The sequence below is a fragment of the Chiloscyllium punctatum genome, chromosome 2 (genome assembly GCF_047496795.1).
Source record: "Chiloscyllium punctatum isolate Juve2018m chromosome 2, sChiPun1.3, whole genome shotgun sequence".
NCBI lineage: Eukaryota > Metazoa > Chordata > Chondrichthyes > Orectolobiformes > Hemiscylliidae > Chiloscyllium > Chiloscyllium punctatum.
The window spans coordinates 156,026,996-156,054,278 of NC_092740.1; the positions used below are offsets into that span (position 1 = coordinate 156,026,996).

The 27,283-nt window shown below is 42.5% G+C and overlaps 1 protein-coding gene across 6 annotated transcripts in view; it reads right to left on the reverse strand.

Moving 5' to 3' along the window:
* Positions 1-27,283, reverse strand: part of dock8 (dedicator of cytokinesis 8) — a 273,640-nt gene that overhangs the window by 215,232 nt on the left and 31,125 nt on the right. For 5 of the 6 annotated variants that reach the window (XM_072590904.1, XM_072590857.1, XM_072590877.1 and 2 more), the window contains exon 2: positions 13,036-13,141. The exons of the other annotated variant lie outside the window; for it this stretch is intronic. In XM_072590904.1, the coding sequence (XP_072447005.1) occupies positions 13,036-13,141 (106 nt within the window). The remainder of the gene's footprint in view (positions 1-13,035; positions 13,142-27,283) is intronic. 6 annotated transcript variants of the gene reach the window in all.

Here is a 27,283-nt window from a genome sequence, read left to right on the forward strand (position 1 = left end):
TAAAGAAACAAAAATTTATGTTAGAATACATTCCAACTCCCTTCTTCTCCTCACTGACTATCAATGTGTCAGATGAATTCTATTTCATGTGCGTTCAGATCATAAAAGCAATAAACTGTAAAAAACAAAGCTGCATTTTTCCTGCAATTCTGTTCCCTTTTCTTCAGTTAAATTACAAGGCTTTTATCCCATCCTTCCCTTAGGCTTTCACTGAGATTGCAAGTGAAGAGGTATCTCTGTCCATCGGCTTACTGACCATGGCTATGAGCAGCATCACAATCCAAGTACATCTGGCCCCTATCTAATGCTCTCGAGTATAGGCAATTGTCGCCGTACTCATACTGCCTCCTGGGTTCAGGCTGTCCAACTCAGCAAAGATCCCTCTTTCTTGGAAGTTAATTTCTCTACTTTTTGCAATCAGGTAACTTATCGTTTACACTTATGGACAAGGACAAAAGGCAGCAACCCTTGGGTTTTGCCAGAATTATTTGAAACTGATGGCAAGTTTTGATCAAACATTAATCGAGCAGCTCCAAGGATCCATCCTGTTTACACTTATAGCATATCCTTTCAATTAAAATCTCACTAAAGCCAAAGCTCTAGAATTATAAACACTGAACTGACACGGAGGTCCTGCTAAATTCTCTTACATCAAGATAACCTATAGACGATGAAGGGCTTTTGCCTGAAACGTCGATTTTCCAGCTCCTCAGATGCTGCTTGACCTGCTGTGCTTTTCCAGCACCACTCTAAACTTGAACCTATAGACAACGCTAGCTCACACTGCTGCTTGTATTTCACGGATGAGGGGAATCATTGAATACTTATCAAGGCAGAGTTAAGACAGATTCTTGTTTGGTAAGGGAATGAAAGGTTATCGGGGCAGATGAGAATGTGGAATTCAAAACAATCAGATCTTAATGAATGAAGCTGCAGGGCACAAGGGGCCTGATCCTATCATGTTTACTCAGATCTCAGTTTTACAGTTTTATTCAATTAGAACAGACTTGTGTTTTGCTGATAAACAGAAAGCATGAACATAGACAGTCCAAATGTCAACTTAAATTTCAATATTATTGACTTGGAGATGCCGGTGTTGGACTGGGCTGTGCGAAGTTAAAAATCACACAACGCAGGATGAAGGAGCAGTGCTCCGAAAGCTAGTGCTCCCAGTTAAACCCGTTGGACTATAACCTGGTGTTGTGTGAGTTTTAACATCACTATTATTGCAACTGATTGATCGATAAAGATACCATCGTTTAGAAATCATTATTTACTTCAATCAGTTAGCAAAAATTCTCCTTCTACCTCTTAGACATGGATTTGAATAGAACCCAACTTATCAACTGGATCAATGTCTCTTGCCTCTGTTTCTTGTCAAAGTGCTGAAAATGAAATGGAATTATGGTGGAGCATGCTTACTGCTGCTCCCGTATTTATGAATGAATGTAAAATATTCCATGCCACAATGAGTTGTTGACCTTCACCTGTCAAGGGATATCAAGGGTACATATATGGCAACAATATTTAAACTTCTCACAAGCTACTTACACTGAGAGGTAAGAGACAGTATGATGGCTATGATGTCTGGAGGGTGACTATTCAGAAGGGCATTGGAAGACACGAGCAAAAAAATAAAACAGTCAGATATCTTAGAACAGGACTCCGGGGGGGGGGGGGGTGGAGGGAGAAAATAGAGGCTAGCATCTCATCTGCAAGAAAGAGCGCAGACTTGGACATCAGAGTGGCCTCCCGAGGCTTCTCAGATGATGCCTACCACTATGAGCTGATCACCATGGTACATCACCATTGTCTCAAAGGCAAATGACTGCCACCCAATGGCCATATCCCTGGTGAGTTATCCTGGTGTCTGACTAATATTTATCCCTTAATTAGCACAACAAAAAGTCAGGCTGCCTGATCATTAAACAGATGCTTTTGGGAATATGCATATTGAACACTGGGGCTCCTGCATCGCTGCAGTGAGAATAAATTGAAACTTTGCTCCATTGGCTTTAAAGCTCTTTGAGATGTTTCACGATGATAAGTATCAAAAAAATGACACATCGGACATTCTATAAGTTCTGTCTTAACCATGAATATACTTAGCGATCAGTGGTATACAATTCCACTATTCTCCAAGAAAAGGAGATGCCACCTCACCTCTATTTTAAATGGACAACTCCTTATTCTGAGATGATGCCCTCTGGTCCTAGATTCTCCCAAGTGGGAAAGAAACCTTTCCGCATCTCCTCTGTCAAGTCCACTAGATCACCTCTCATTTTTCTAAATTCCAATGAGCATAGGCCCAACCGACTCAACCTCTCCACACACAAGACAATCCCTCCATATCTGGAACAAACCAATTGAACTTTCTTTGTGCTGTCCCAATGGTAGTATATCCCTCCTTCGATCAAGGGCCCAAACCTATTCACAGTGTTCCAGCTGTGATCTGACGAGTGCCTTGTACAGTTACAAAAAACCTTCCCAACACTTGCACCCCACTCCCTTCAAAAAAAAAGAGGCCAACATTCCCACTGGCTTTCCCTATTCCCACTCTATTTGAATACTCATTTTTTGCTATTCCTGCATGAGCACTCCCAAATCCTACCTGTTCTGTAGCTTTCTGCAGTCTATTTAAATAATCTTCAGCTCCACTGTTCTTCCTGCCAAAGAGTATAATCTCACATTTTCCCTGATTATTTTTCATCTGCCAAGTTTTTGCCCATTTACTTAACCAGTGTATATGCCCCTGCAGACCCTGTGTCATCCTCAGTAAAAAAACTCCACAGAGGCTGGTATCCCATCACCAAGTCACCCTTTACTTACACACGGAGAATCTTTGACACTGATCCAGCTCCCTCAGAGCCAGCTCTCAGACTCAACAGAACCTCTGACACCCCTATTTTTTGTAATTTTTTTCCTTTTTCTCTTTTTTTTTCTTTTTATCATTTTTTTTATAGTGCTTATTTTTTCCCCAGCACGCATGTTGTGTGTGTGCAGGTGTGATACCCCTGTTTATATCTGTCAGCCAGGGCTCACTGTTTGGACCAAATTAACATCCCCAATCAGGGTACTCATATTCAAAGTTTGGGAGAAGATTTGTAGCTCGGGTGCTCGTTGTTGTTCTTCTGTTTGCCGAGCTGGGAATTTGTGTTGCAGATGTTTTGTCCCCTGTCTAGGTGACATCCTCAGTGCTTGGGAGCCTCCTGTGAAGCGCTTCTGTGATCTTTCCTCCGGCATTTGTAGTGGTTTGTCTCTGCCGCTTCCGGTTGTCAGTTCCAGCTGTCCGTTGCAGTGGTCGGTATATTGGGTCAAGGTCGATGCGCTTATTGATTGAATCTGTGGATGAGTGCCATGCCTCTAGGAATTCCCTGGCTGTTCTCGGTTTGGCTTGTCCTATAATAGTAGTGTTGTCCCAGTCGAACTCATGTTGCTTGTCATGTGTGTGTGTGGCTACTAAGGATAGCGGGTCGTGTCGTTTCGTGGCTCGTTGGTGTTCATGGATGCGGATCATTAGCTGTCTTCCTGTTTGTCCTATGTAGTGTTTTGTGCAGTCCTTGCATGAGATTTTGTACACTACATTGGTTTTGCTCATGCTGGGTTTTGGATCCTTCATTCTGGTGAGTTGTTGTCTGAGAGTGGCTGTTGGTTTGTGTGCTGTTATGAGTCCTAGTGGTAGCAGTAGTCTGGCTGTCAGTTCAGAATGCTCTTGATGTATGGTAATGTGGCTAGTCCTTTGGGTTGTGGCATGTCCTCGTTCCATTGTCTTTCCCTTAGGCATCTGTTGATGAAATTGCGCGGGTATCCGTTTTTGGTGAATACATTGTATAGGTGTTCCTCTTCCTCTTTTTGCAGTTCTGGTGTACTGCAGTGTATTGTGGCCCTTTTGAACAATGTCTTGATGCAACTTCTTTTGTGTGTGTTGGGGTGATTGCTTTCGTAGTTCAGGACTTGGTCTGTGTGTGTGGCTTTCCTGTAAACCTTTGTGGTGAATTCTCCGTTCGGTGTTCTCTGTACCATCACGACTAGGAATGGGAGTTGGTTGTCCTTTTCTTCCTCTCTAGTGAATCGGATTCCTGTGAGTGTGGCATTGATGATCCGGTGTGTGTTCTCTATTTCTGTGTTTTTAATGAGTACAAAGGTGTCATTCACATATCTGACCCAGAGTTTGGGTTGAATTTGCAGTAAAACTGTTTGTTCTAATCTTTGCATTACCGCTTCTTCTAGGAGTCCAGAGATGGGTGAGCCCATGGGTGTGCCGTTGATTTGTTCATATATTTGGTTGTTGAATGTGAAGTGTGTTGTGAGGCACAGGTCTAGTAGTTTGAGTATGCCGTCTTTGTTGATAGGTTCAATGGCCTGTTGTCTGTTCTGTATGTCCAGCAGGTTGGCTATTGTTTCTCTGGCTAGGGTTTTGTCGATAGAGGTGAACAGTGCTGTTACTTCGAATGAGACCATAGTTTCTTCCTTTTCTATGTGTATATTTCTGATGATGTCCAAGAATTCCTGTGTTGACTGTATAGAGTGTCTGGATCCGCTGTTTCAGGTAATGATTACAGACGCTCACAACAAACTTCACAAATACAGACAAGAAATTGCGCGCCAAAAATCGTTAATTTCAAAAACCACCAATCAGGAAAGGACCCGGACCATAGAACAGGCCGTCACCATAGGACAGAACAGGACCCCTCACCACAAAAAAACAGCAGTAAAAGAAAAAATGGCCAAATTAACACACAACAGAGAGGACACCACAACACACAGCTGGGTTAGAAACCTCTCCCACAGACAGCTCACAGACACGGAAAGAACAATACTGGCCAAGGGACTCAACTACAACCACAGGGACACCAAGACAGCAGACTTCCTAGCAGCACTAGAATGCACACTCAGGAACAATGGACTAACAGAAGAGACACAACAAACAGTGAGACAAAGTATCGTACCGCTGATAACAAGGAAAAGACAAACACATAACCTCAACACCAAGGAGAGGGAAGCACTAAAATCACTAAGAAACGACAAGAACATAATCATAATACCAGCAGACAAAGGCAGAATGACTGTCATCCTGGACAAAGCAGACTACATCCAAAAAGCACAACAACTACTTGCAGATACCAACACCTACCAAAAGAGGGAGTTTGACCCCACCCCACAGCTCACCACCAATAGGATAAACAACACACTGAGGAACCTACAAAAAAATGGACAGATAACCAGGTTTGATCTACAAAGAATGAAATCTGAAAGCAACAACACGTCCAGATTCTATGGACTACCTAAAGTGCACAAACCAGACATCCCACTCAGACCCATAGTATCACTACCAGGGACACCATCACACAAACTGGCGAAAGAACTACAGCAGAAACTGAAACACCTGATCAGCGGATCCAGACAATCTATACAATCGACACAGGAATTCTTGGACATCATCAGAAATATACACATAGAAAAGGAAGAAACTTTGGTCTCATTCGAAGTAACAGCACTGTTCACCTCTATCGACAAAACCCTAGCCAGAGAAACAATAGCCAACCTGCTGGACATACAGAACAGACAACAGGCCATTGAACCTATCAACAAAGACGGCATACTCAAACTACTAGACCTGTGCCTCACAACACACTTCACATTCAACAACCAAATATATGAACAAATCAACGGCACACCCATGGGCTCACCCATCTCTGGACTCATAGCAGAAGCGGTAATGCAAAGATTAGAACAAACAGTCTTACTGCAAATTCAACCCAATCTCTGGGTCAGATATGTGAATGACACCTTTGTGATCATTAAAAACACAGAAATAGAGAACACACACCGGATCATCAACACCACACTCACAGGAATCCGATTCACTAGAGAGGAAGAAAAGGACAACCAACTCCCATTCCTAGACGTGATGGTACAGAGAACACCGAATGGAGAATTCACCACAAAGGTATACAGGAAAGCCATACACACAGACCAAGTCCTGAACTACGAAAGCAACCACCCCGAACACACACAAAAGAAGTTGCATCAAGACATTGTTCAAAAGGGCCACAGCACACTGCAGCACACCAGAACTACAAAAAGAGGAAGAGGAACACCTATACAATGTATTCACCAAAAACGGATACCCCCGCAATTTCATCAACAGATGCCTAAGGAAAAGACAACGGAACGAGGACATGCCACAACCCAAAGGACTAGCCACACTACCATACATCAGGAGCATTTCTGAACTGACAGCCAGACTACTGCGACCACTAGGACTCATAACAGCACACAAACCAACAGCAACTTTCAGACAACTACTCACCAGAATGAAGGATCCAAAGCCCAGCATGAGCAAAACCAATGTAGTGTACAAAATCCCATGCAAGAACTGTACAAAACACTACAAAGGACAAACAGGAAGACAGCTAATGATCTGCATCGATGTACACCAACTCGCCACAAAACGACACAACCAGCTATCCTTAGTAGCCACACACGCAGATGACAAGCAACATGAATTCGACTGGGACAACACTACTATTATAGGACAAGCCAAACAGAGAACAGCCAGGGAATTCCTAGAGGCATGGCACTCATCCACAGATTCTATCAACAAACACATCGACCTGGACCCAATATTCCGACCACTGCAGCGGACAGCTGGAACTGACAACCAGAAGCGGCAGATTCAAACCACTACAAATGCCGGAGGAAAGATCACAGAAGCGCTTCACAGGAGGCTCCCAAGTACTGAGGATGTCACCTAGACAGGGGACGAAACGTCTGCAACACAAATTCCCAGCTCGGCGAACAGAACCACAACAGGGTACTCATATTCTACAAAGGTCCACCTGGCTGACTGTATGACTGTATTACAATCCCTCTCCCTTAGATTCCGAGGACATAGGCCAGCTTTTTTTTGTAGTTTCTCCAGGGAGAGTTTAGCACCAGCTCAGGTTCCTCCAATCCTGCCTCTGATATGGGCAGCAAGCCATTCTGGTCACGAGATTTATCTAGCTGGTCCAGTTAATGACTCTCACCCAAGTTAACAACAGAGATGTGTGAAGGTGTTTGCTGAAGCGGCAATCACAAAGAACCAGGTCAGTTTTATTGGGTGTTTTGTTTTTGGATGATAACTGTATGATGTAGTACACATTAAACATTCTACATTCCACATAACCGTCTCTGTGCCACAATAGGGGGATTCCATGTGTCTAACTTCTGTAAGTTTGGCTGAAGATCCATGAAACAATCCACAGCAAAACAGTTTAAGCACACAACAGTATGGTTAAATCAGGTACAGTATAATTTATTAAACTCTATAACTTATACATCAAACCATGATGCTAGTTGACATGGAAGCAGTAAAGAAGAATTTGAACTTCTGAAGATGTGTGGTTGTTTTTGAGAATGTTTGAGAAGGATCATTTGCAACAATTGTAAAATGTATCAATTGTCATTTTCTTACACAGTAGAGTCATAGAGATGTACAGTATGGAAACAGACCCTTCAAGTCCAACTGATCCATGCCGACCAGATATCCCAACCCAATCTAGTCCCACCTGCCAGCATCTCACCCAGATCTCTCTAAACCCTTCGTATTCATATACCCATCCAGATGCCTCTTTAATGTTATAATTGTACCAGTCTCCACCAGTTCTCTAGCAGCTCAATCCATACACACATCACCCTCTGCGTGAAAAAGTTGCATCTTAGGTCCCATTTAAGTCTTTCTCCTCTCACCCTAAACCTATACCCTCTAGTTTTGGACTCCCCTACCCTGGGGAAAAGACCTTGGCTCTTCACCCTATCCACGCCTCTCATGATTTTGTAAACTTCTATAAGGTCACAACTCAACCTCAGACACTCTTGGGAAAATAGCCCCAGCTTATTTAGCCTCTCCCTCTAGCTCAAATCCTCCAATCCTGGTAAATTCTTGTAAATCTTTTCTGAACCCTTTTAAGTTTCACAACATCCTTCCTATACAGGGAAACCAGTAATGAATTAGTATTCCAAAAGTGGCCTAACCAGTGTCCTGTAGAGTCGCAACATGACCTTCCAAATACTATATTCAATGCAGTGTCCAATAAAAGCAAGCATACCAAACACCTTCTTCACTATCCTATCTACCTGCAACTCTATTTTCAAGGAGCTATAAACCTGCACCCTAATGGCTCTGTACAGCAACACTCCCCAGGACCTTCCCATTAAGTGTATAAGTCCTGCCCTGATTTGCCTTTCCAAAATGCAACACCTCACACTTATCTAAATTAAACTCCACCTGCCACTCCTCAGCCCATCTGATCAAGATCCTGTTGTACTCTGAGGTAACCTTCTTTGCTGTCCACTGCACCTTCAGTTTTGGTGTCATCTGCAAACTTACTAACTATACCTCCTATGTTCACATCCAAATCATTTATACAAATGACAAAAAGTAGTGGACCCAGCACTGATCCTTGTGGCACTCTGCTGGTCTCAGGCCTCCAGTCTGAAAAACAAACCTCCACCACCACCCTCTGTCTTTTACCTTTAAGCCAGCTCTGTATCTAAACGGCTAATTATTCCATGCGATCTATCCTTGTTAACCAGACTACTGTGCTGAACCTTGTTGAATGCCTTACTGAAGTTCCAATTGACCATATCTGCCACTCTGCCCTCAATCCTCTTTGTTACTTCTTCAAAAAACTCAATCAAGATAGTGAGACATGATTTCCCACGCACAAAGTCATTTTGACTATGCCTAATCAGTCCTTGCCTTTCCAAATACATTGTACATCCTGAACCTCAGAATCCCCTTCAACAACTTGCCCACCATCGATGTCAGGCTCACAGGTCTATAGTTCCCTGGCTCTTCCTTATCAACTTTCTTAAAAATACAAAATGTTAGTTAATGCAACATGGCAACTCTTGACCGAGAAACACTTCTCAACTAGAAGGAGGTTAAGAAAGTTAAAAATCACACAACACCAGGTTATAGTCCAACAGGTTTAATTGGAAGTATACTAGCTTTCAGAGTGCTGCTCCTTCATCAGATGATAGGGATGAAGGAGCTTCGCTCCGAAAGCTAGTGAGCTTCCAATTAAACCTGTTGGACTATAACCTGGTGTTGTGTGATTTTTAACTTTGTACACCCCAGTCCAACACCGGCATCTCCGAATCGAGGTTCAGAAAGAAGTTCTACCAGTTCTGAAGAAGGGTCACTGGATCTGAAACACAAACTTTGCTTTCTCTCTGCAGATGCTATCAGACCTAGTGAGTTTCACTAGCAATTTCTATTTTGTTTCATATTTACAGTATTTACAGTTTGCTAACTTAGTCTAAGAAAGCTGATGTCTGGCTGACAGACACAAAGCAAAGTTACAAGCAGAGGATTTTGAGGGTAAAGATGCAGATACAGACAAAAGAAAATCAGCCAACATAGCAGAAGCAATATGGAGAGTGTGAGGAGATGCAGCAAATCACGGTCAGGAAGAGGTCAGTCTTTCAGCTTTAGTTGATAAAAAGAAATGAGCTTTTACATATACTATATGAGCTGTCTGAAGAGGTCTAAAACTTGGAAAGGCCTGAATATCTCAAAGATGCTGCTAAGTGGCTAAACCTTGAAGTGGTTGTCAATGAATTCTGGAAGCAATACCAACAGGGGCTGATAATTGTATCAGTGGATGAAAACTGTTGTTGGATGGGACTCCTGACCAACTGTGTGTGAATAAAGAATGACATTTTATGATCTGTGTGCCTACACAGTGCCAATATTTGTGTACAAAGTAATGCTGGTGCGTGTGATTGTATAAACATAGGAGGATCTTAGTTGTATTGATGATTATAAATAAAAAGTTAATTCTAAGTTTAAGTGTCATTTCCCTGCTAATTTGTGTATAATTAACACATAAGAACCAAAAAAAAAGTACAAATTACAAAATGTAAAAACATTGTTGCTTTCTTTATTATGGTCATTTAGTAAATTTGATAATTTTCCTTTATATATCCTCCATGGAGTTTGTAATACACTTAAAGGCCTTCAAATCAACCTGGGGAAGCACTTGGAAACCAAGTCCTCCTATTCATTACAAAAGTTAAAAGATTTTATAAATGTATGTAAACTTCTGCAAATTACTTGTCTTTTAGACTCAGGTTAACAGAAAGTAGAGATTAGAGTGGTGTTGAAAAAGCACAGCAGGCCAGGCAGCATCCAAGGAGCAGGAAAATCAACATTTCAGGCAAAAGCCCTTCATCAGGAAAGGGCTTTTGTCTGAAATGTCAATTTTCCTGCTCCTCGGATCCTGCCTGACCTGCTGTGCTTTTCCAGCACCACTCTAAATTTGACTCTGATCTCCAGCATCTACAGTCCTCACTTTCGCCTTAACAGGACCAGATTTTTCTACTAAAGTAGAATTATTATTTATTACAGTAAGTAAACTGTAGCTAAAAGTAAACAATTATAAACTGTCAACATATAACTCTATTCATTAAAATTCTAGCCCCCTTATAAATCTCTCTCCCTCCACAAAAAGATACAATAAAACATGGGTGTATGGATGGAGGCCAAAGTCTATGAACACAGTTCAAATGATCCCGATCCACAGGGTTCACAGAGGTCAACCTTTTGGCTTTTCATGACCTGCTGCTCCTTGATCACTCTTTTCCAAGTCCTTTCACTTGCCTGATAGAGACACAGAGTGACTGGTCCTTACTTATAAAGTCTCTGCCTTATTGGTTAAAAGCCACAGCCACTGATATGGAGAAACAGATTTCAAGCTTGAGGATTTTTTTTGTGACAGCTGTGTAAATGACAGCACCTTCCTTCTAATGGCTTATGACCAGACATTCCCATCAACAAGCTGTTCAACTAGCTGGGAGCCAATCATTGTTGCTGTCAGGCAGAAGACCACGGTCATCAACAGCTGGTCACAACTCCACAGACCAATCAGCTACTTGCTGCCAGCTGAATCCCCCTTCCCATACACACCTCTGCTCCAACTCATCTGTAGTAACCTCTCCCACTGTGGGAACAAGCACCCGTTACAATAAGCGTTTGGTAACTTGCTTTTAAAAGGTGCAGCAATCCTTTAGACAACCTCTAACTGTTAAAAGAGTCACTTTCCCATTTCAGTCCACAATCAAAAAATACAGAAGAATAAAAAATGGTATTTACCAAGAAAATAGCAAACACTTAAGAAAAGTGTTTAAAAAGGAAAAAAAGTTTGAGGTGAAGAGATAGAGGGAAAATATTCCAAAGTGGGAATGTACAAGTGGTCAACATTAGAAGAATACAGAAATTTCAAAAGCTGTAACATCTCTGAGTGGTTTGGTGTCATATTTTGTTTCCAAATGCTCTTTTGAAGTCCCTTGCATGGCTTTATATTTATTTGATTTTTTTAATGTAAGAAAGTTGATGCTGCAGCCAGAAACAGGTATGGAGATTAGGGAATTTCAAAGTCATGAATACAGAGTTTAAAAATGAAAGATGAGAATTCTAAGGTTGAGGTGTTACCGAATTTGGTGGCTTTGAGTGTACTAGGTTTAATCTCACTGTCACTGGAGTCTTTGCCAAAGATTTGAAACTCTCTCAATAATTCTGTTCACCACTTTAACCACCTTTAAAGATGCTCCTTAAACTCGACCTCTTTGATCAAGCTTTCACTTAGCTGTTCTGTTTCCATTTGTGTACCTGTGTCAAATGTTGTTCGATAGCGATCCTGTAGCTCTCCTTGCCATCTTAGTCCTTTGTATTAACTCAGAAGTCCATGATGTCAGGTTATAGTCCAGAAGTCATCTGATGAAGGAGCTGCACTCGAATAGCTTGCAATTTCAAATAAACCTGTTGGACTATAACCTGGTGTCGTGTGACATCTGACTGTCCACCGCAATCGAACACCAGCACCTCCACATTACAGCTTCTTGAACACAACCAGAATTTCGTGTCCTTTACCCCCTACAAGCCGCACTCATAAATTTCCAGCAATTATCCAAGTTCAGATTCAGTTCAAAGTGACAAGAATTTTCAAAGTTGTATCACAGATCTGCAAAACACGTCTTTGAAAGATTTCATGTGGCATCAATGGAAGTTGAGTTTAAAGTTGGGAAGCTGCCTGGATTACATTTACTCAAATTTCTATACCTACTATGTATGATTAAGTGTATACATTTATTAGCCAAATGATTGATAGATAAATTTTGGTTTTGGGTCGATGTCCCACTCAAGAGCTTGAGCACAAAAATCAAGGCAACACAGTGACTCGGTAGTTAGCACTGCTGCCTCACAGCGCCAGGGACCCGGTTCAATTCCAGCCTCAGGCGACTGTGTGTGTAGAGTTTGAACACTCTCCTCATGTCTGCGTGTGTTTCTTCTGGGTGCTCCGGTTTCCTCCCATAATCCAAAGATGTGGAGATCAGAGTGGATGGGCCATACTAAATTAGTCCAGAGTTCTGCAGACGAGATAGGTTAGCCATGGGAAGTGCAGGGTTACAGGGATAAGGTACCGGGGTGGATAGACGGGCTGAATGGCCTGCTTCCACACTGTAGGGATTCCATGAATATGCCAATGTCGTATTAAGTGGGTACTGCACTCTCATAGATGCTGTCGTTTGGATGAGATATTAAAAAAAAAGCTCTAACTACCTGGTTCAGTTGATGCAGAAGACCCCACAACACCACACCCTGGCCAATATTTAAAACTTGATCTGTTTTTGTAATGTTGGTTATGTTCTTACAGTTTGTGGGAGTTTGCTGGGCAGTACCTAATTTTAAGAACTCCATATTGAATTGGAAATCAGAAATATTCAGCATCTTTGATAGAACAATCATAAATCCGTTGCTTCTTCCTATCTCAATTCATTCACATTTGCTTTTCCTTTCATCATCTCAATATTATATATTTATCTTTCTTACAACCACTGGTAAATCATTCAGGAGCTTGTGAAATAAAATCCACACAATACCTCAGTCTCAAATACATATTAAGACAAAGTCTCAGTGCCATGCTTTAAATTAACAGAAATCATTTAGCAAAAGCCTGTATGCTCCTGGAGTTCTAGTGGACTTACTATATGCAATGATGGGGAGCCAATGACACTGGAAGTGCGTTGGTGAAAAATAGCTGCATGATTTGTTTGTTGGAAACACTGCCTTCTCATTTCAGCTGAGGAATACCTACAACAAAATAAATAAAAAGTTAGGATAAAATAAAGAATTGCAGATGCTAAAATCAGAAATTGCTGGAGAATCTCAGCAGGTCTAGCAGCATCTGTGGAGAGAGAAACAGCTTAACATTTCAAATCCAGTTTTCTCTCCACAGATACTGCAAGACCTGCTGAGATTCTCTTTTAAAAGTTTTTGTAAAAAGTTAGGCTTAGACATTGACAGGATTCTTTTATGATTTATTTGTTTTGCCATTCTTAATTTTCTGTTTCAGGTGGTAGATTCAGAGGAATTTACACAAACAGAGCCAGTCTCGATTAGCTCAGAAAACTCAATTTTTCTCTTTAATTTTGTGCATGTTGACTGGCAAAGAAAACCCCACAATAGAGTCAGAGAGATGTACAGCATGGAAACAGACCCTTCGGTCCAACCTGTAGTCAGATCAGATGAGTGTCTATTGTGGCCTCAACAAGATACACTGTCAAAGAAATGAGGTTGAAGCAAACACATACATCCCAATTTTACCTCCAGGCATGTAGACACCACCAGTAACACCATCATCAAAATGACCCACTGCAATAATCTTTATTCACACAAAATTATGACAGAGCTCATGAGTGCGACAAACCAGAGTGAAGAAAGATATTATTCAAACATCCTCCTTTTCATACAAAGAAAATTTAAAATTGCACGCTCTCTTATTTACAAGATGCTCAACATCCATGGTCCACAATCCAGCATGAACAAAAGAAACTTCACATCTTTCTAGTCTGTTCCAGTTAGATGTAATTGATATACATAAATTACACACACAATCTTTAAAAGATTAGTATCTGTGACATGATGACTGTTTGTCTAATGTCAAATGGATGCTAGGATGACTCAAATACAGTCATAGTTAAGAGTTATACAACACAGAAACAGACCATTCAGTCTAATTTGTCCATGCCACCCAGATATCCTCAATTAATCTCGTCCCATTTTCCATCATTTGGCCCATGTCCCTCTAAACCCTTCCTATCCATACACCCATCCAGATGCCTTGTTTTTTAAAATATATTTTATTGAAAAAATAGATTTTTTTAATATTACAATAAATACAAAACAATACAATTCAAAGCAGTACAAAAAAAAACACAAATTAAAAAACCCAACCCACCCTCATCTACAAATGTATAAACATATGTAGAAAAATATAAATTTTTTAAAAACTAGCTATATAACTAAATAAATAATAACCAACAAACTAATAAATAGTAATAACTCAGCCAAACATACATTCACAGTTCCTCCTTCCTGGATATTGGGCTCGTAAAACACAGCTATATAAAAGCCCTTATTAGTGTGGCAGTTAAATCTATCTCCAAGTATTCCAAAAAGGGCTGCCATGTCTTATAAAAATTCTCAGTTTTGTGGTGTACCATACTTGTTAGAAGATTCAGGGGAATATGCTCCATAACAATCTTCCACCAATCTGACAGGCCTGGGAGTTTTTTGGATATCCAACCTAACAAGATATTCTTTCTTGTGCAGAAAGTGAGGATATTGAACACCTTTTCTTTTGTGCATCTGCAGGGAAAACACTGGGCAGGCCCAGAAGAGAAGAAATCGGGTCCTTCTCCACCCTTACACCCAAAATCCTCTCCATTGCACCCGTCACAGCACTCCAGTATGTTTGAAGCCGACCATAAGATCAGAGACAATGGGTGAGAGTGCCTGTACAGACCTTGCGCTCAGGACATGCTGAAGATACCCCTGGTTTAAATTTTGATAAATTGTCCGGAGCCAAGTGGACCCTGTGGAGAACCTTTAACTGTAAAGCAAGGGTCCTATTGCAAATTGATATCTACCTGCATTTTCCCAAATATTTTCCCATGCCTCTGAGGAGACTTCAATAGTGTAGTTTTTTTTAAATAAAATCCCTAACTTGAAAAAAACGAAAGAGGTCTCTATTAGATAACTCATTCTTCCGTACTAACTGATCAAATGACATCATTACGTCTCCCTCGAATAAATCGCCCATGCAAGACACAGCCCTAGCTGCCCAATGCTTACATTTTGAATCTATCATCTCCAGTTGAAAATCTGGCATACCCACTAAAGGTGTAAAAGATGTTTTGCCAATGTTACCTTCCCTCTGCCGAATTGCCCTCCATGCTTTAAGTGTTGATGACTATTGGGTTATGGCAATATTTCCTAACTGTCCTCATTTTGTCCAAAAATAGCAAACTGGTAAGTGGGCACCTTGCCTGGGAGACTTCGGTATCTAATCATATTGAAAAGGCATCCCCACAAACACAATCACTCAGGTAGGATAAAAGTGAGCTTAGTTGGTAGCTGTTAATGTCTGGAAGGTCCACTCCCCCCCCCCAAGCCTGTGAGGCAGTTGCAGTTTAGCTAATTTACTGAGGAGCCAGATAAAGGAGCTGAACCAGCCATTCACTCTCCTGAATGTTTGCTTATTGAAAATCAGGGGGAGAATCTGTATCGGGTACAGCAAACAGGGGAGAATATTCATTTTAATAAGCGCTATCTGGCCCAACCACGAGACTGGAAGTGCCTCCCATCTTTGAAGGTCTTGTTTAATTTTGTCAAATAATTGAACAAAATTGGCTTTGAACAGCTGATCCAGAACTGGAGTATTGAATATGCCCAAATACACAAAACCCCGCTGTGACCACCTAAATGGGAATCAATATTCGCCCTCGAGACTTAGCTTCTTCATAAAACCACCCATAGGCATAGCCTCTGATTTTGCAAAAATTAATCTTGTACCCCAAAAAAGGCACCAAAAGCGGACATACATTGCATCAGGCAAGGCACTGAAATTGCTGGATTTGACAAAACAAATTAGGGCAAGGTCCACATACAATGAAATTTTATGTCATTTTGACCCCACTTCTGGAGCTGATATATTGGGATCCCCACGAATGGCCTCTGCCAACGGTTCAATCACTAACGTAAAAAGCAATGGTGAAAGGGGGCAGCCCAGCTGGCTGCCCCTAAAAATGTCAAAATTGCTTGATCGCATCCCATTGGTGATGACCACCGCGAGAGCACCACTGTAGAGAACCTTTACCCATCTTATTTAAAACTTCGTCCAGACCAAACCGTTCCAGAGTATAGAAAAGGTACGGTCACTCAACTCCGTCAAGTGCCTTCTCTGCATCTAGAGAAATCACCAATCCCTGTATTGACTGTTGCTGACACGCTTGAATTACATTAAGCAGCCTCCTAACATTATTGGAGGATCTGCGGCCCTTTATGAAGCCCGTCTGGTCCTCTTTAACAATAGAAGGTAACACAGTCTCCATCTTAACGCGAGAGCCTTAAATGTGGACTTTAAAATCCTCTCTAAGAGTGAAATGGGCCTGCATGAAGCACAGTCCTCCAGGACCTTCCCTTTTTTAAGAATAAGCAAAATATTGGCCTGTCTCAGAGTTGGTGGGAGACGATCCTGACTGTATGAATCATTAAACATATTGAGCATCGGACCAGACAGTATGTTTATAAATTCCTTATAGAATTTGCTGTGAAGTCCATCAGAACTGGGCATCTTTCCACTCTGAAGCTGCCTCACAGCTTCCTGCACTTCTTGCTCTGATAGCAGGGCATTGAGAAAGGACTCTTGTTCAGGGGTCACGTCCAGAAGCTTCAGATCCTTAAAAAAAATTCCTTTTGGCCCACCCCTCCTCACAACCCTCAGATTGGTATAACTTCAGAGTAAAATCTCTGGAACGCCACATTAATCTTTTTAAGAGTCCCGTGTCAAGTTCCCAGACCCTTCCCTAATCACCGTAATGGCTTGTGGGGCACTCCTTTTCGTGGCAAGATATGCGAAGCATTTGCCTGGCCTGCCACCATGCTCATATAACCTTTGCTTTGCAAAACCAAGCTCCTTTACTGTCTGCATGAGCATGGAATTCAGTGCAGACCGCAGCGCTGTGATCCTCTGTAGCTTGACCACCAACGGTCTGTCAAAGTAAGCCTTCTTGGCTGCCTTCAACTGTGCTTCCATGAGACTTTGCTGCTCACCCTTCTGCCTCTTCCTACTGGCAGAGTAGGAAATAACTAACCCCCTGGCATAGGCTTTGGCAGTTTCCTAAAGGACGGATGGATTACTAACAGAGCCTGTTATTGTCCAGGAACACCCAAAATTCCGTAGAGAAATACTCCACAAACTTATTATCCTTGAGGATAAAGGGATCCAGTGCCTTGAACCCACTGTAACGTCCTTTATCTTAACCAACAGGTACACTGGAGCATGATCGGAGATGGAGTGCAATCGGAGATGGCAATATCACCAATCGTACAAGATGCCACCAAGTCCAGAGTTGCCCCAGGGGTCAGAAAAAAAATCAATCTTGGTGTGACATCTGTGCGGATTGTAGAAAAATGTAAAATCCCTGCCTGTAGAGTGGCGACCCCTCCAGATATTCACCAACCCTAACTCCACACACACACACCCACTAACTGTTTAGTTTGTACAGAGGATATCGAGGGACCTTTGGGTAACCTGCCTACTGTGGGATCCATGAGACAGTTAAAATCTCCCCCTATAATGATATGCCGGGACTCGAGACTTAGCAGTTTAGAAAAAGTATCTACCAAAAGTTTAAGGGGACGAACTGGGGGACAATAAATATTTAAAACACTATATTCCTCCCCACTTATCAAACTTTAAGAATTACAAACCTCCCGTTTGTGTTTTCAACACACTCCAACAACTTAAATAGGAGATTCTTCTTAACCAATGTAGCCACTCCCCTACTTCTGGTACTGAATGATGAAAATAAACTCGATCAAAGCCACTCTGCTGTAATTTCAAATGCTCCCTATTACCCAAGTGTGTCTCCTATAACAAAGCAACACAGGGGAACCTCGATTATCCGAACATGATGGGTGGGCACTATTTCGTTCAGATAATCGATTATTTGATTAATCGATTAAATGCCTTTCCTCTATGGCTTGGCGTTTTTAAAGACTGCTACCCATTCAGGAGACCAGCAGCAGCACACAGCAAGCAAGCAAGCAAGCCCACCCTCCCCCAACACCGTCCCACACCTCCTCCACCCCCAAAACCGTCCCCTCGCCCCAACCCGGTGCAACACCTCCCCCACCCCCAATACCGCTCCCCCACCCCCCTGCAACACCTCCCCCGTACCCAACACCGCCTCCTTCCAGCCCCAACCCCCTGCAACACCTCTCCCTGTCCCCAACACTGCCCCCCCCCGCCCCAACCTCCTGCAACACCTCCCCCTGCCCCAAACCGTCCAACACTGTCCACTCTCCGGGGCAGCTGGACTGGACACCAACAAGATTGCTGCAGTTGTCTTTGTGGGGCAAGTCTCCAAATAGCACTCACACACACAGAACTTTTTACTGCAACATTTTGACAGGTTCCACCTTTGCCCTGTACAGGACAACGTTGGAGAGATTATGTGGGGAAGGCGGGGGGGTTAGGTTACACTCCAGGGAAAGTGTGTGGGGAGAGAGAGAGGGTGGGAGGTCAGTCATTTGGAGATGGTGCCTGTTTAATCACTGAACAAAAGAAGCAATCACTGTTAGAAACACGTTTTTGATGTAATGTTTTCATTGGGGCCTCGAGATCTCCTTCGGATAATCTGATTTTTGGATAATTGGTATTCGGATAATTGAGGTTCCTCTGTATTCACCTTCTCCTTTCTAAGGCACAAAAGTACCTTCTTCCTCTCAATTGGTGAGTGACTTCCCTTAATATTCCACGTACACCATTTAATCAAGTCATTAGCCATAACATTCTGCAGTAAAATTTATATTCCAGAGAGGACGAACTTGAACCACAAATCGCTGAGCCTTAGTATCACATAATCCATCAAACATAAAAACTAAAATCACTAAGTTTAACAAACCTACAAAACTCTTAAAAATTAAGAACAACAAAAACCAAAAAGAAACAAACCATTATCTAAAGCGCCAATGGCACTGAATAGGGGAATTCACCCCCTGCCCAGAGGGGCAACTACCCATCCCAAACTACGCATAAGTTGGCATCCAGCCATCCCAACCATCTTCACTTCTCCCAGCTAGAGCTGCACCGCAAACACAAGCAGAAAAGAAAGATAACACACCATAGAATACCAATATGAATAAAGAAAACATTTTTAAAGGGAAAAAAAAGGGATAAATACACCACCTATTCTTTGGTGCATCTTAACTTAGAAATTGAAAATACATGTCTGAACCGCTGCCAAACAGTTTAAACCAAATTATTATCAATAGAGAAAAAAGAAAAAGAAAGCTCCAGCTGGACTTCCTCTGTTTCTTTTACAAAATGAAAAAGACATACCCAAATAACACTACTACTTATACATATTATATTGTTCAGATTAGGTTAATTTGTCCACAAAATCTCTTGCCTTTTCCAACGTGTCAAATAGATGTATGGATCCCTCTAAGGTGTCTGAACCACTGCCAGATGCCTCAGAGAGGACTGGATCCCTAGCTCCCTCAGTCTTCTCTTGACACAGTCACAAGATTTTCTTTTCTGGATCACCGCCGCTGAGAAGTCCTGGAAGAACATGATCTTACAGCCCTTGTAAATTAGGGCCCTCAGATTCTTCCCCTGGATTCTGGAAGCTTCCATGATTCTCTCCTTATCTCTGTAGTGATGGACCCACACCAGGAGAGGATGAGGAAGAAGACATTGACCCCGATCCGATCTCCGCACCGTGACCCGGTGAGCCCTTTCTATCTTCAATTCTCTCATGCCAGCCTCCAAGTCAAGGAATTTCGGTAGCCAATCCTCAACAAATTCCGCATGTCGCTCACTTTCCTTACCCTCAAGCAGACCGAATGTTTTTCTCCTACCTCCGTTCTGAAAATCATCGCGCAATTGGTCACGCAAATTACAGACCTGTGGTTCCAGGGCTTGGATTCTATCCTTGGATGAACTGACAATGGCTTCTACCACTATGACCCTGTGCTCAACCTCATCCATCCTCTTTTCCAGGTCTCCCAGCTGCTGCGCATGCTTCTGCAGCATGAGAGAGATTGGAGCCAGCTTCTCTTGGATTTGTTTCCCCCAACGTCTCACGAGATTTTGTGAGCTCATTTACCAGGGTCTGGAAAGTAATAGAGTCAGAGGACCCTGCAGGCTGCGCTGCAGACCCGGTCTCGGACACTCCTCCTCCCTTTTTTTGGCATCGCTGGACAGCTAGAAACGCAGGTAAGTTAATTTTTCAAAGTTTCTTGGGACTCTTTCTGGAGGCCAGATATCGCGATGGTCCGGGTTGGGCGGGTTGAAGGTTCGTGCTGCGGTGCAGAGCTCTTTAATCCTAGATTGCCGCCATCTTAGATGCCCCAGATGCCTTTTAAATGCTGTTATTGTACCAGCCTTCACCACATCCTCGAGCAGCTCATTCCATACAAGCACCACCCGCTGTGTGAAAAGGTTGTCCCTTAGGTCTCTTTTAGATCTTTCTCCACTCACCCTAAACCTATGCCCTCTAGTTCTGGACTCCCCCACCCCAGGGAAGAGACTTTGTCTATTTATCCTATCCATGCCCCTCATGATTTTATAAACCTCTATAAGGTCACCCCTCAGCCTCCGACGGTCCAGGGAAAACAGCCCCAGCCTATTCAGCCTCTCCAGGAATAGCTCAGACCCTCCAACCCCTCCTTGGATATTATCTTTTCCATGTAAAATTATTTCCTTCAGTTCAACAATTCTCTTCAAAGGTGACGCTGTCCCCAGCTGCTCTCAAGTTGTCCAACCCTCTGTGGATGTTTAATGTAAATTTCTCAGCCTTCTTAAATTGCTCAGGCAGCCTGAATCACCATCTGTTCATGTACAGTTGTAACAGACCACATCTCTTTTTCTGGGGCAAAGGATTTATGGGCGGCGCGGTGGCACAGTGGTTAGCACTGCTACCTCATAGCACCCGAGACCCGGGTTCAATTCCCGCCTTAGGCGACTAACTGTGTGGAGTTTGCACGTTCTCTCTGTGTCTGCGTGGGTTTCCTCTGGTTACCTCCCACAGTCCAAAAATGTGCAGGTCAGGTGAATTGGCCATGCTAAATTGCCCGTAGTGTTAGGTAAGGGGTAAATGTAGGGGTATGGGTGGGTTGCGCTTTGGCGGGGCGGTGTGGACTTGTTGGGCCGAAGGGCCTGTTTCCACACTGTAAGTAATCTACTTCATGTCTGGCAAAATTAAAATAAGATGGACACTGCTCTTAAAAGGGAGAAGGAACAATGCGTTTTGACAATAAAAAAAGGATTAGTGCATATAAACAACGTTATTGTTTAGGATCCAGACGAAGTGGATCCCTAGGAGAGCTCAGTACAGCAACAGGCCTTTGATTGGTCAGACTGCAGCTTGACAGATCCTGGGAGGGAGTGAAATGGATAAAAAGTAGTAAGGAGACTTCTAGAAGTTAAATGCATCAATGTTTCTCTCCAACCTTTCTCTGTAAAGTTGCTCTCTCCAATTTGTTGGAACAGTAGAAAAACTACACTTGAAAATGCTGAAAGAAATACTTCTAAAACACAAATACAACAAAAAAAAACAGATAGTGAATCCAACCAAGTAACCGATAGCCGACAAAATGACCAATAATACTGTGCAAATAATACTGAGCGATCATCAAATAATCGAGAATTCTATTCACCTATTTGCGATTTTGGACTTGTGATACATAGAATGTAGAACAGCACAGTCCAGGAACAGGTCCTTTGGCCCACAATGTTGTGCTGAACGTGACGCCAAATGAAAGTAATCCCATTCTGCCTGCCCTTGGTCTATATCCCTCCAGCCCTTGCATATTCATGTGGTTACCTAAAAGTCCCTTAAAAAAGTCCATGTGGGCGGTACGGTGGCACAGTGGTTAGCACTGCTGCCTCACAGCGCCTGAGACCCGGGTTCAATTCCCGCCTCAGGCGACTGACTGTGTGGAGTTTGCACGTTCTCCCCGTGTCTGCGTGGGTTTCCTCCGGGTGCTCCGGTTTCCTCCCACAGTCCAAAGATGTGCAGGCCAGGTGAATTGGCCATGCTAAATTGCCCATAGTGTTAGGTAAGGGGTAAATGTAGATGTAGGGGTATGGGTGGGTTACGCTTCGGCGGGGCGGTGTGGACTTGTTGGGCCGAAGGGCCTGTTTCCACACTAAGTAATCTAATCTAATCTAATCTAAATGCCCTTATCATATCTGCCTTCACCACCACCCCTGGAATTGCGTTCCACACTCCTACTACGATAGAACTGTGATCTTCAGAATACTGCTTTTCCCTTCACTCAATGTTTGTGTGTTCCTTATTCCCTTTGTGTGTCACTGTGTGTGTCACTGCATGTGTGTAACAGACAGTATAGGGAGAGAGGGAGAAGTTAAAGTTATAAATCCTGTTATTTTACTGTGCTTATTAATTGTTACATTAAATTGACTTCGGTTTTAAAACCATTACTGAAGGAACCTGCTCTGGCTTTGCATTTAGCCAGGGTAGCAGTCGGAGGGAAACTGGGATGTGTAGTAGTTTCATTAAATCCTAACATATGTTGAGGCAAATGTTGGGGAATAGTGGGGCTTGAACTGAAGGTTGGTTAATGTGGGTCAAGGAGTGGTAGATGGAGTTTACATAAATGTGAAATGCTGCATTTTGGAAAGGCAAATCAGGGCAGGACTTATACACTTAACGGTAAGGTCCTTGGGAGTGTTGCTGAACAAAGAGACCTGGGAGTGCTGGCTGATAATTCCTTGAAAACTGAGTCACAGAATGACAGGATAGTGAAGGTGGTGTTTGGTATGCTTGCCTTCAGTGGTCAATGTATTGAGTATAGGAGTTGGGAGGTCACGTTGTGGCTGTACAGAACATTGGTTAGGCCACTTTTGGAACACTGCGCTCAAGTCAAGATGGCAGCAGATAGGATACTCCAACAGGAGCTCTCCCACTCCTTCTTTTCTCCCACTTTGGTCTCTCGGTAGGTCCAGGCCTGATCTCCTGGTGAGTTGTGGTGGGTCCGGCCCCTGGTCTCTTGGCAGGTCATGGCAGTGTCTCAGCTCGGCCTGGGAGTGAATCCTGCCCAGGCATGTTCCCCAGGCACCGGAGGAGATTGGACAGGCAGCAATTTCTGCAGCAGCTGCTTCAACAAAAGACAGCTAAGGTCTCCCAGAGAGTGAGGTGAGTGGAGCACTCAAAGACTGTTAAACCTTTAGCTTTTTCCTTTATTTTCCAAGCTTAAATGAAGAAAACCTGAAAAGTAAACTATAACTTACTTTTTCATTTTTCTACTTTTCAATTAAATAATGCTTAACTTTTTAAACTCTCGTTTCGCTTAAGTAGTAAGTTTGGTGATAAATATCACATTCCCTCACCGAGAGCATGTCCTGTACTCAAGGTCCTCCATGCTTCCAAGTGTTGTTCAACAGGAGGGGCGGTACATGGTTAACAGCTGGAGGTTTGTTTGCCCATGCTCCTCCTGAAGACATGAAACTTCATGGGGTCCAGAATCAATGTCAAGGACTCCCAAGGGAAATCCTACCTGTGCCCCACTGTGCTGCCATCTCTGCTGGGTCTGTCCAACCACTGAGGCAGGACATACCACAGGATGGTGATGGCAGTGCCCAGGACATGGTCTGTAAGGTATGGTCCCAGCTGTTGCTTGGCTAGTCTGTGACACAGCTCTCCCAAATGTTGGCACTGGACCCCAGATGCTAGTAAGGAGATTGCAGGGTCAAGTGCCACGTGACAGCTTTAGGTTGACTACTCTGCCATTCTGCCCTCCCGGCTTCCCCCAGCTTATATCAGGGAATGGGAGACTTTGCTGGGGCATCACCAACAGCATCTCACTCACTGTTTGATGAAAGATCAGAATCTGAAACTTGAACTCAGTTTCTCTCTCTCGCCACACAGATGCTTCCAGGCCCTGCTGGCTGTATCCAGTTTTATCTGGTTTTAAGCCCTCCTGAAGAGCTTGGCATTGGAAAAGAATAATAAAAAAGAACACCGGCTTTGAGACTGGACTGAAACTAAATTTATACTGACATTAAAACATGAAAATCATTTTAAATCTAAATGAGCTTGATGCAAATAAACCATGAGCCCCAAGTAGAAAGGAAAAAGGGGGTTTAAAAAGGACCAAGTCAATAGATGTGAAGCTGGAAAAGCACAGCAGCTCAGACAGCATCTGTGGAGCAGGAGAGTTAATGTTTCAGGCTAAAACACTCAGTGAGGACTCAGGCCAGATGCTGACTGTCCGGCTCCACTCTTCCAGCTAAACATCTATTGACTTTGGCTTCCAACATGCGCACTCCTTACTGTCTCAAAGTTTATAAAGGCCAACCTCCTTTTGATAGGCCAGAGTTGTCCAATTAGAATGCACTCAGTTTTGCAAAGTGACAGAGAGGTATCTTGGGAATAATAAGAGCTTGGCAGATGCAGTTGTTGGCTGGATAGTGGAATGTTGAACAGAGTACCCAAGCACCTTTCACATTCAGTTATGAGGGCAAGGCAGCTATAATGCAGGTAGGGTCAATGTTGCTGGTTCTTTGAATGTGTGCACAGGAGGATGCCTACTTTCCAGTGCACGTTCTGATCCAGAGGATGTATTTTAAGCTATTCATGATGGAAGATAATGTGATACTAAGTTTATGAATATTGGTTCCATTTCATTGAGCTTACAACAATGATCTATGCATAACCTTTTTGAAAATACCACCAGATATTGCTTCAAACTAGCTAGAAGCTTCACAAAAATTCTAAGTGTAAAAGAAAGTTTCAGTTTACATTGCATGTTAAGGGGAGGTAGAGGCAGAAAGCTGCATAACATTTTAGTAGCATTTAGATAGGCACTTGCAACACCGAGGCATACAAGGTATTGGCCTGGTGCTGGAAAACGAGATTACAATAGGGAGGTGGCTGCTTTTTGATCAGCATCAACAAAATGAGCTGAAGGGCTTTTTTCTGTGCTGTGGATCTTCAAGACTGAGCTGTACATCGAAAAATGTGTTACTGGGCAATGTTTTTCAAACATGTGTTGTAGGGGGTCTTCAAGAACAAATCGTTTGCAAATCTGTCTCGGATTATATAGATGCCCCTATTGATCAATTTCAAACATCACTAAATCAGTGAAACTCTGGCAGATATTAATACATTCCTTGGGATTTGAATCCTCCAGTTTGTGAATATCACAGCCAACTATCCAAAAAAGAAAATACACTCAGCAAATGGAGAAAATGTTTTGTTTGACAATGTCACAAAGCTAGTCCTTTTTTTTCCTAAAAGCTGTTCCTTGGCTCAAGGAGACTCTGTCCTTGATTTTTTCAGCGGGGCAATAAACCAGGCCGGGCTCCGATCAGTCTGGTTTGGTACAGAGATGAAAAAGATTTTGAGAGGCCTTTTGTTTATATGTAAGCAGACGAGACTTCAGGCCAAAGTGGTCATGCTTTAGAAGTGACCTGTACAATGAAAGGGGGGTGGTCAGCTCTCTAGCTGAGCCGAGTAGTTTTAGTTCAGTCCTGAACTGGTTGGAGGTTCAACAGGGAGCTGTGTGGAAACTCTCTCGCTCTCTCTTTTCTGCCCTTCAACTGCAACCTGTAAGCATGTGTTCCATTTATACTGTGTTTTAAAGGGAGTTTGCTTGTTGGGACTGTTGTGTATATTTGGAACAGCATAATTAAGTCTAGTTGGATAGGTTTAGCTCTGTAGGAGGCCTTTACTCTGGTCTTTGTGAATAAATTTTTGTCGGTTTTAAAATCTAGTAGCCAGCCTAGCTATCTTCCACTGTATACTTACTGAAACAAATTGCAAAGTTATGGTCTGAGCTGCCTGCTTAACAATGTTTTGAGTGGTCTGGCCTAGTCCCTAACAGACTGAGGGCTCTTTTTAGGATTTAAACAGTGAGAGGTAGGTGCTGGTGTCTTTATTTCGGGTGTGGTTTAGTTGGGTAGACAAAGCTTGGGATAGGAATGGCTCTTTCAGTTGCCAAAAGGTTTCTGGAGGTGGATGCAGTGACTTTGGAAGTTTTGCAAAAAGTGACTAAGTCCAGCATGCTTCTGTGAGGAAAGTTAAAAAAAAATCACACAACACCAGGTTATAGTCCAACAGATTTAATTGGAAGCACACTAGCTTTCGGAGTGTCGCTCCTTCATCTGGTGATTGCCTGATGAAGGAGCGTCGCTCTGAAAGCTAGTGTGCTTCCAATTAAATCTGTTGGACTATAACCTGGTGTTGTGTGATTTTTAACTTTGTACACCCCAGTCCAACACCGGCATCTCCACATCTGTGAGGAAAGGAGAGATAATTACAGCAGTAGTTCAGCGTTTAAACTTGCTGGAGAGTCTATAGAGATGGCAAGGATTCAATTGCAAATGAAACAGCTTGAGTTAGAGGCGAGAGATCAGGAAAGGGCAGCAGAATTGAAACAGTTTGAGTTACGATTAAATGCAGAAGAAAGAGAAAAAGAGCTTCTGAACTTCAAAAACTGACACTTAAAAAGGAAAGTTAACTTAAAAAGGCTGAGGGTAGGCTCAGTGAGGAAGTAGTGGGAACTCATGTGGAAGAGAACAATGAATACAGTACATGCAGCACAAATACATCAGTGATAGAACACAAAATGTTCCTTTCAGGTTGAGATTTTGCTGAATTGCTCAAGAAACAAAATTTGTATATTTGAAATATAATTACAAAAGCTCATCAGTAACATAAGATTATAAAGAAAGAAGAAATTGTATTTGTTTCTTTCAATTAAAATGCTGAGCAGGTTTTATATTATCCAACAACTTTAAAAAGGTAATTCAAATTTCCATAAAACTGTCACTTTGATAACAACACACATTTTGTTTTGCGGAATAAGTTTATAGGTGGATACAGTTCTGAAAACAAAGCACTGAACTAGGTCATGCCTTCCAATAATTCTGCTGCTTTATTATTCATGTTGTTGATCATGCATTTTGTCCATCCTCTCCTTGGAAAAAGATATACTCTTCCTTTGGATCTTAAATGATTTAATCGATAATAAAATACCAGCTGAAAGGCTCATTAACTTTTGGTTTAGAAGATTGTGTTTTGACAGAAGGTTAACACTTGGAAGGGTTCATAGAAAGAAATTTCTGCAGGAACTTTCAAAAGATAATTCTTGAAGAGAACTAATTTGCATGATTTTGGGGGGAAACTTAAGATATGG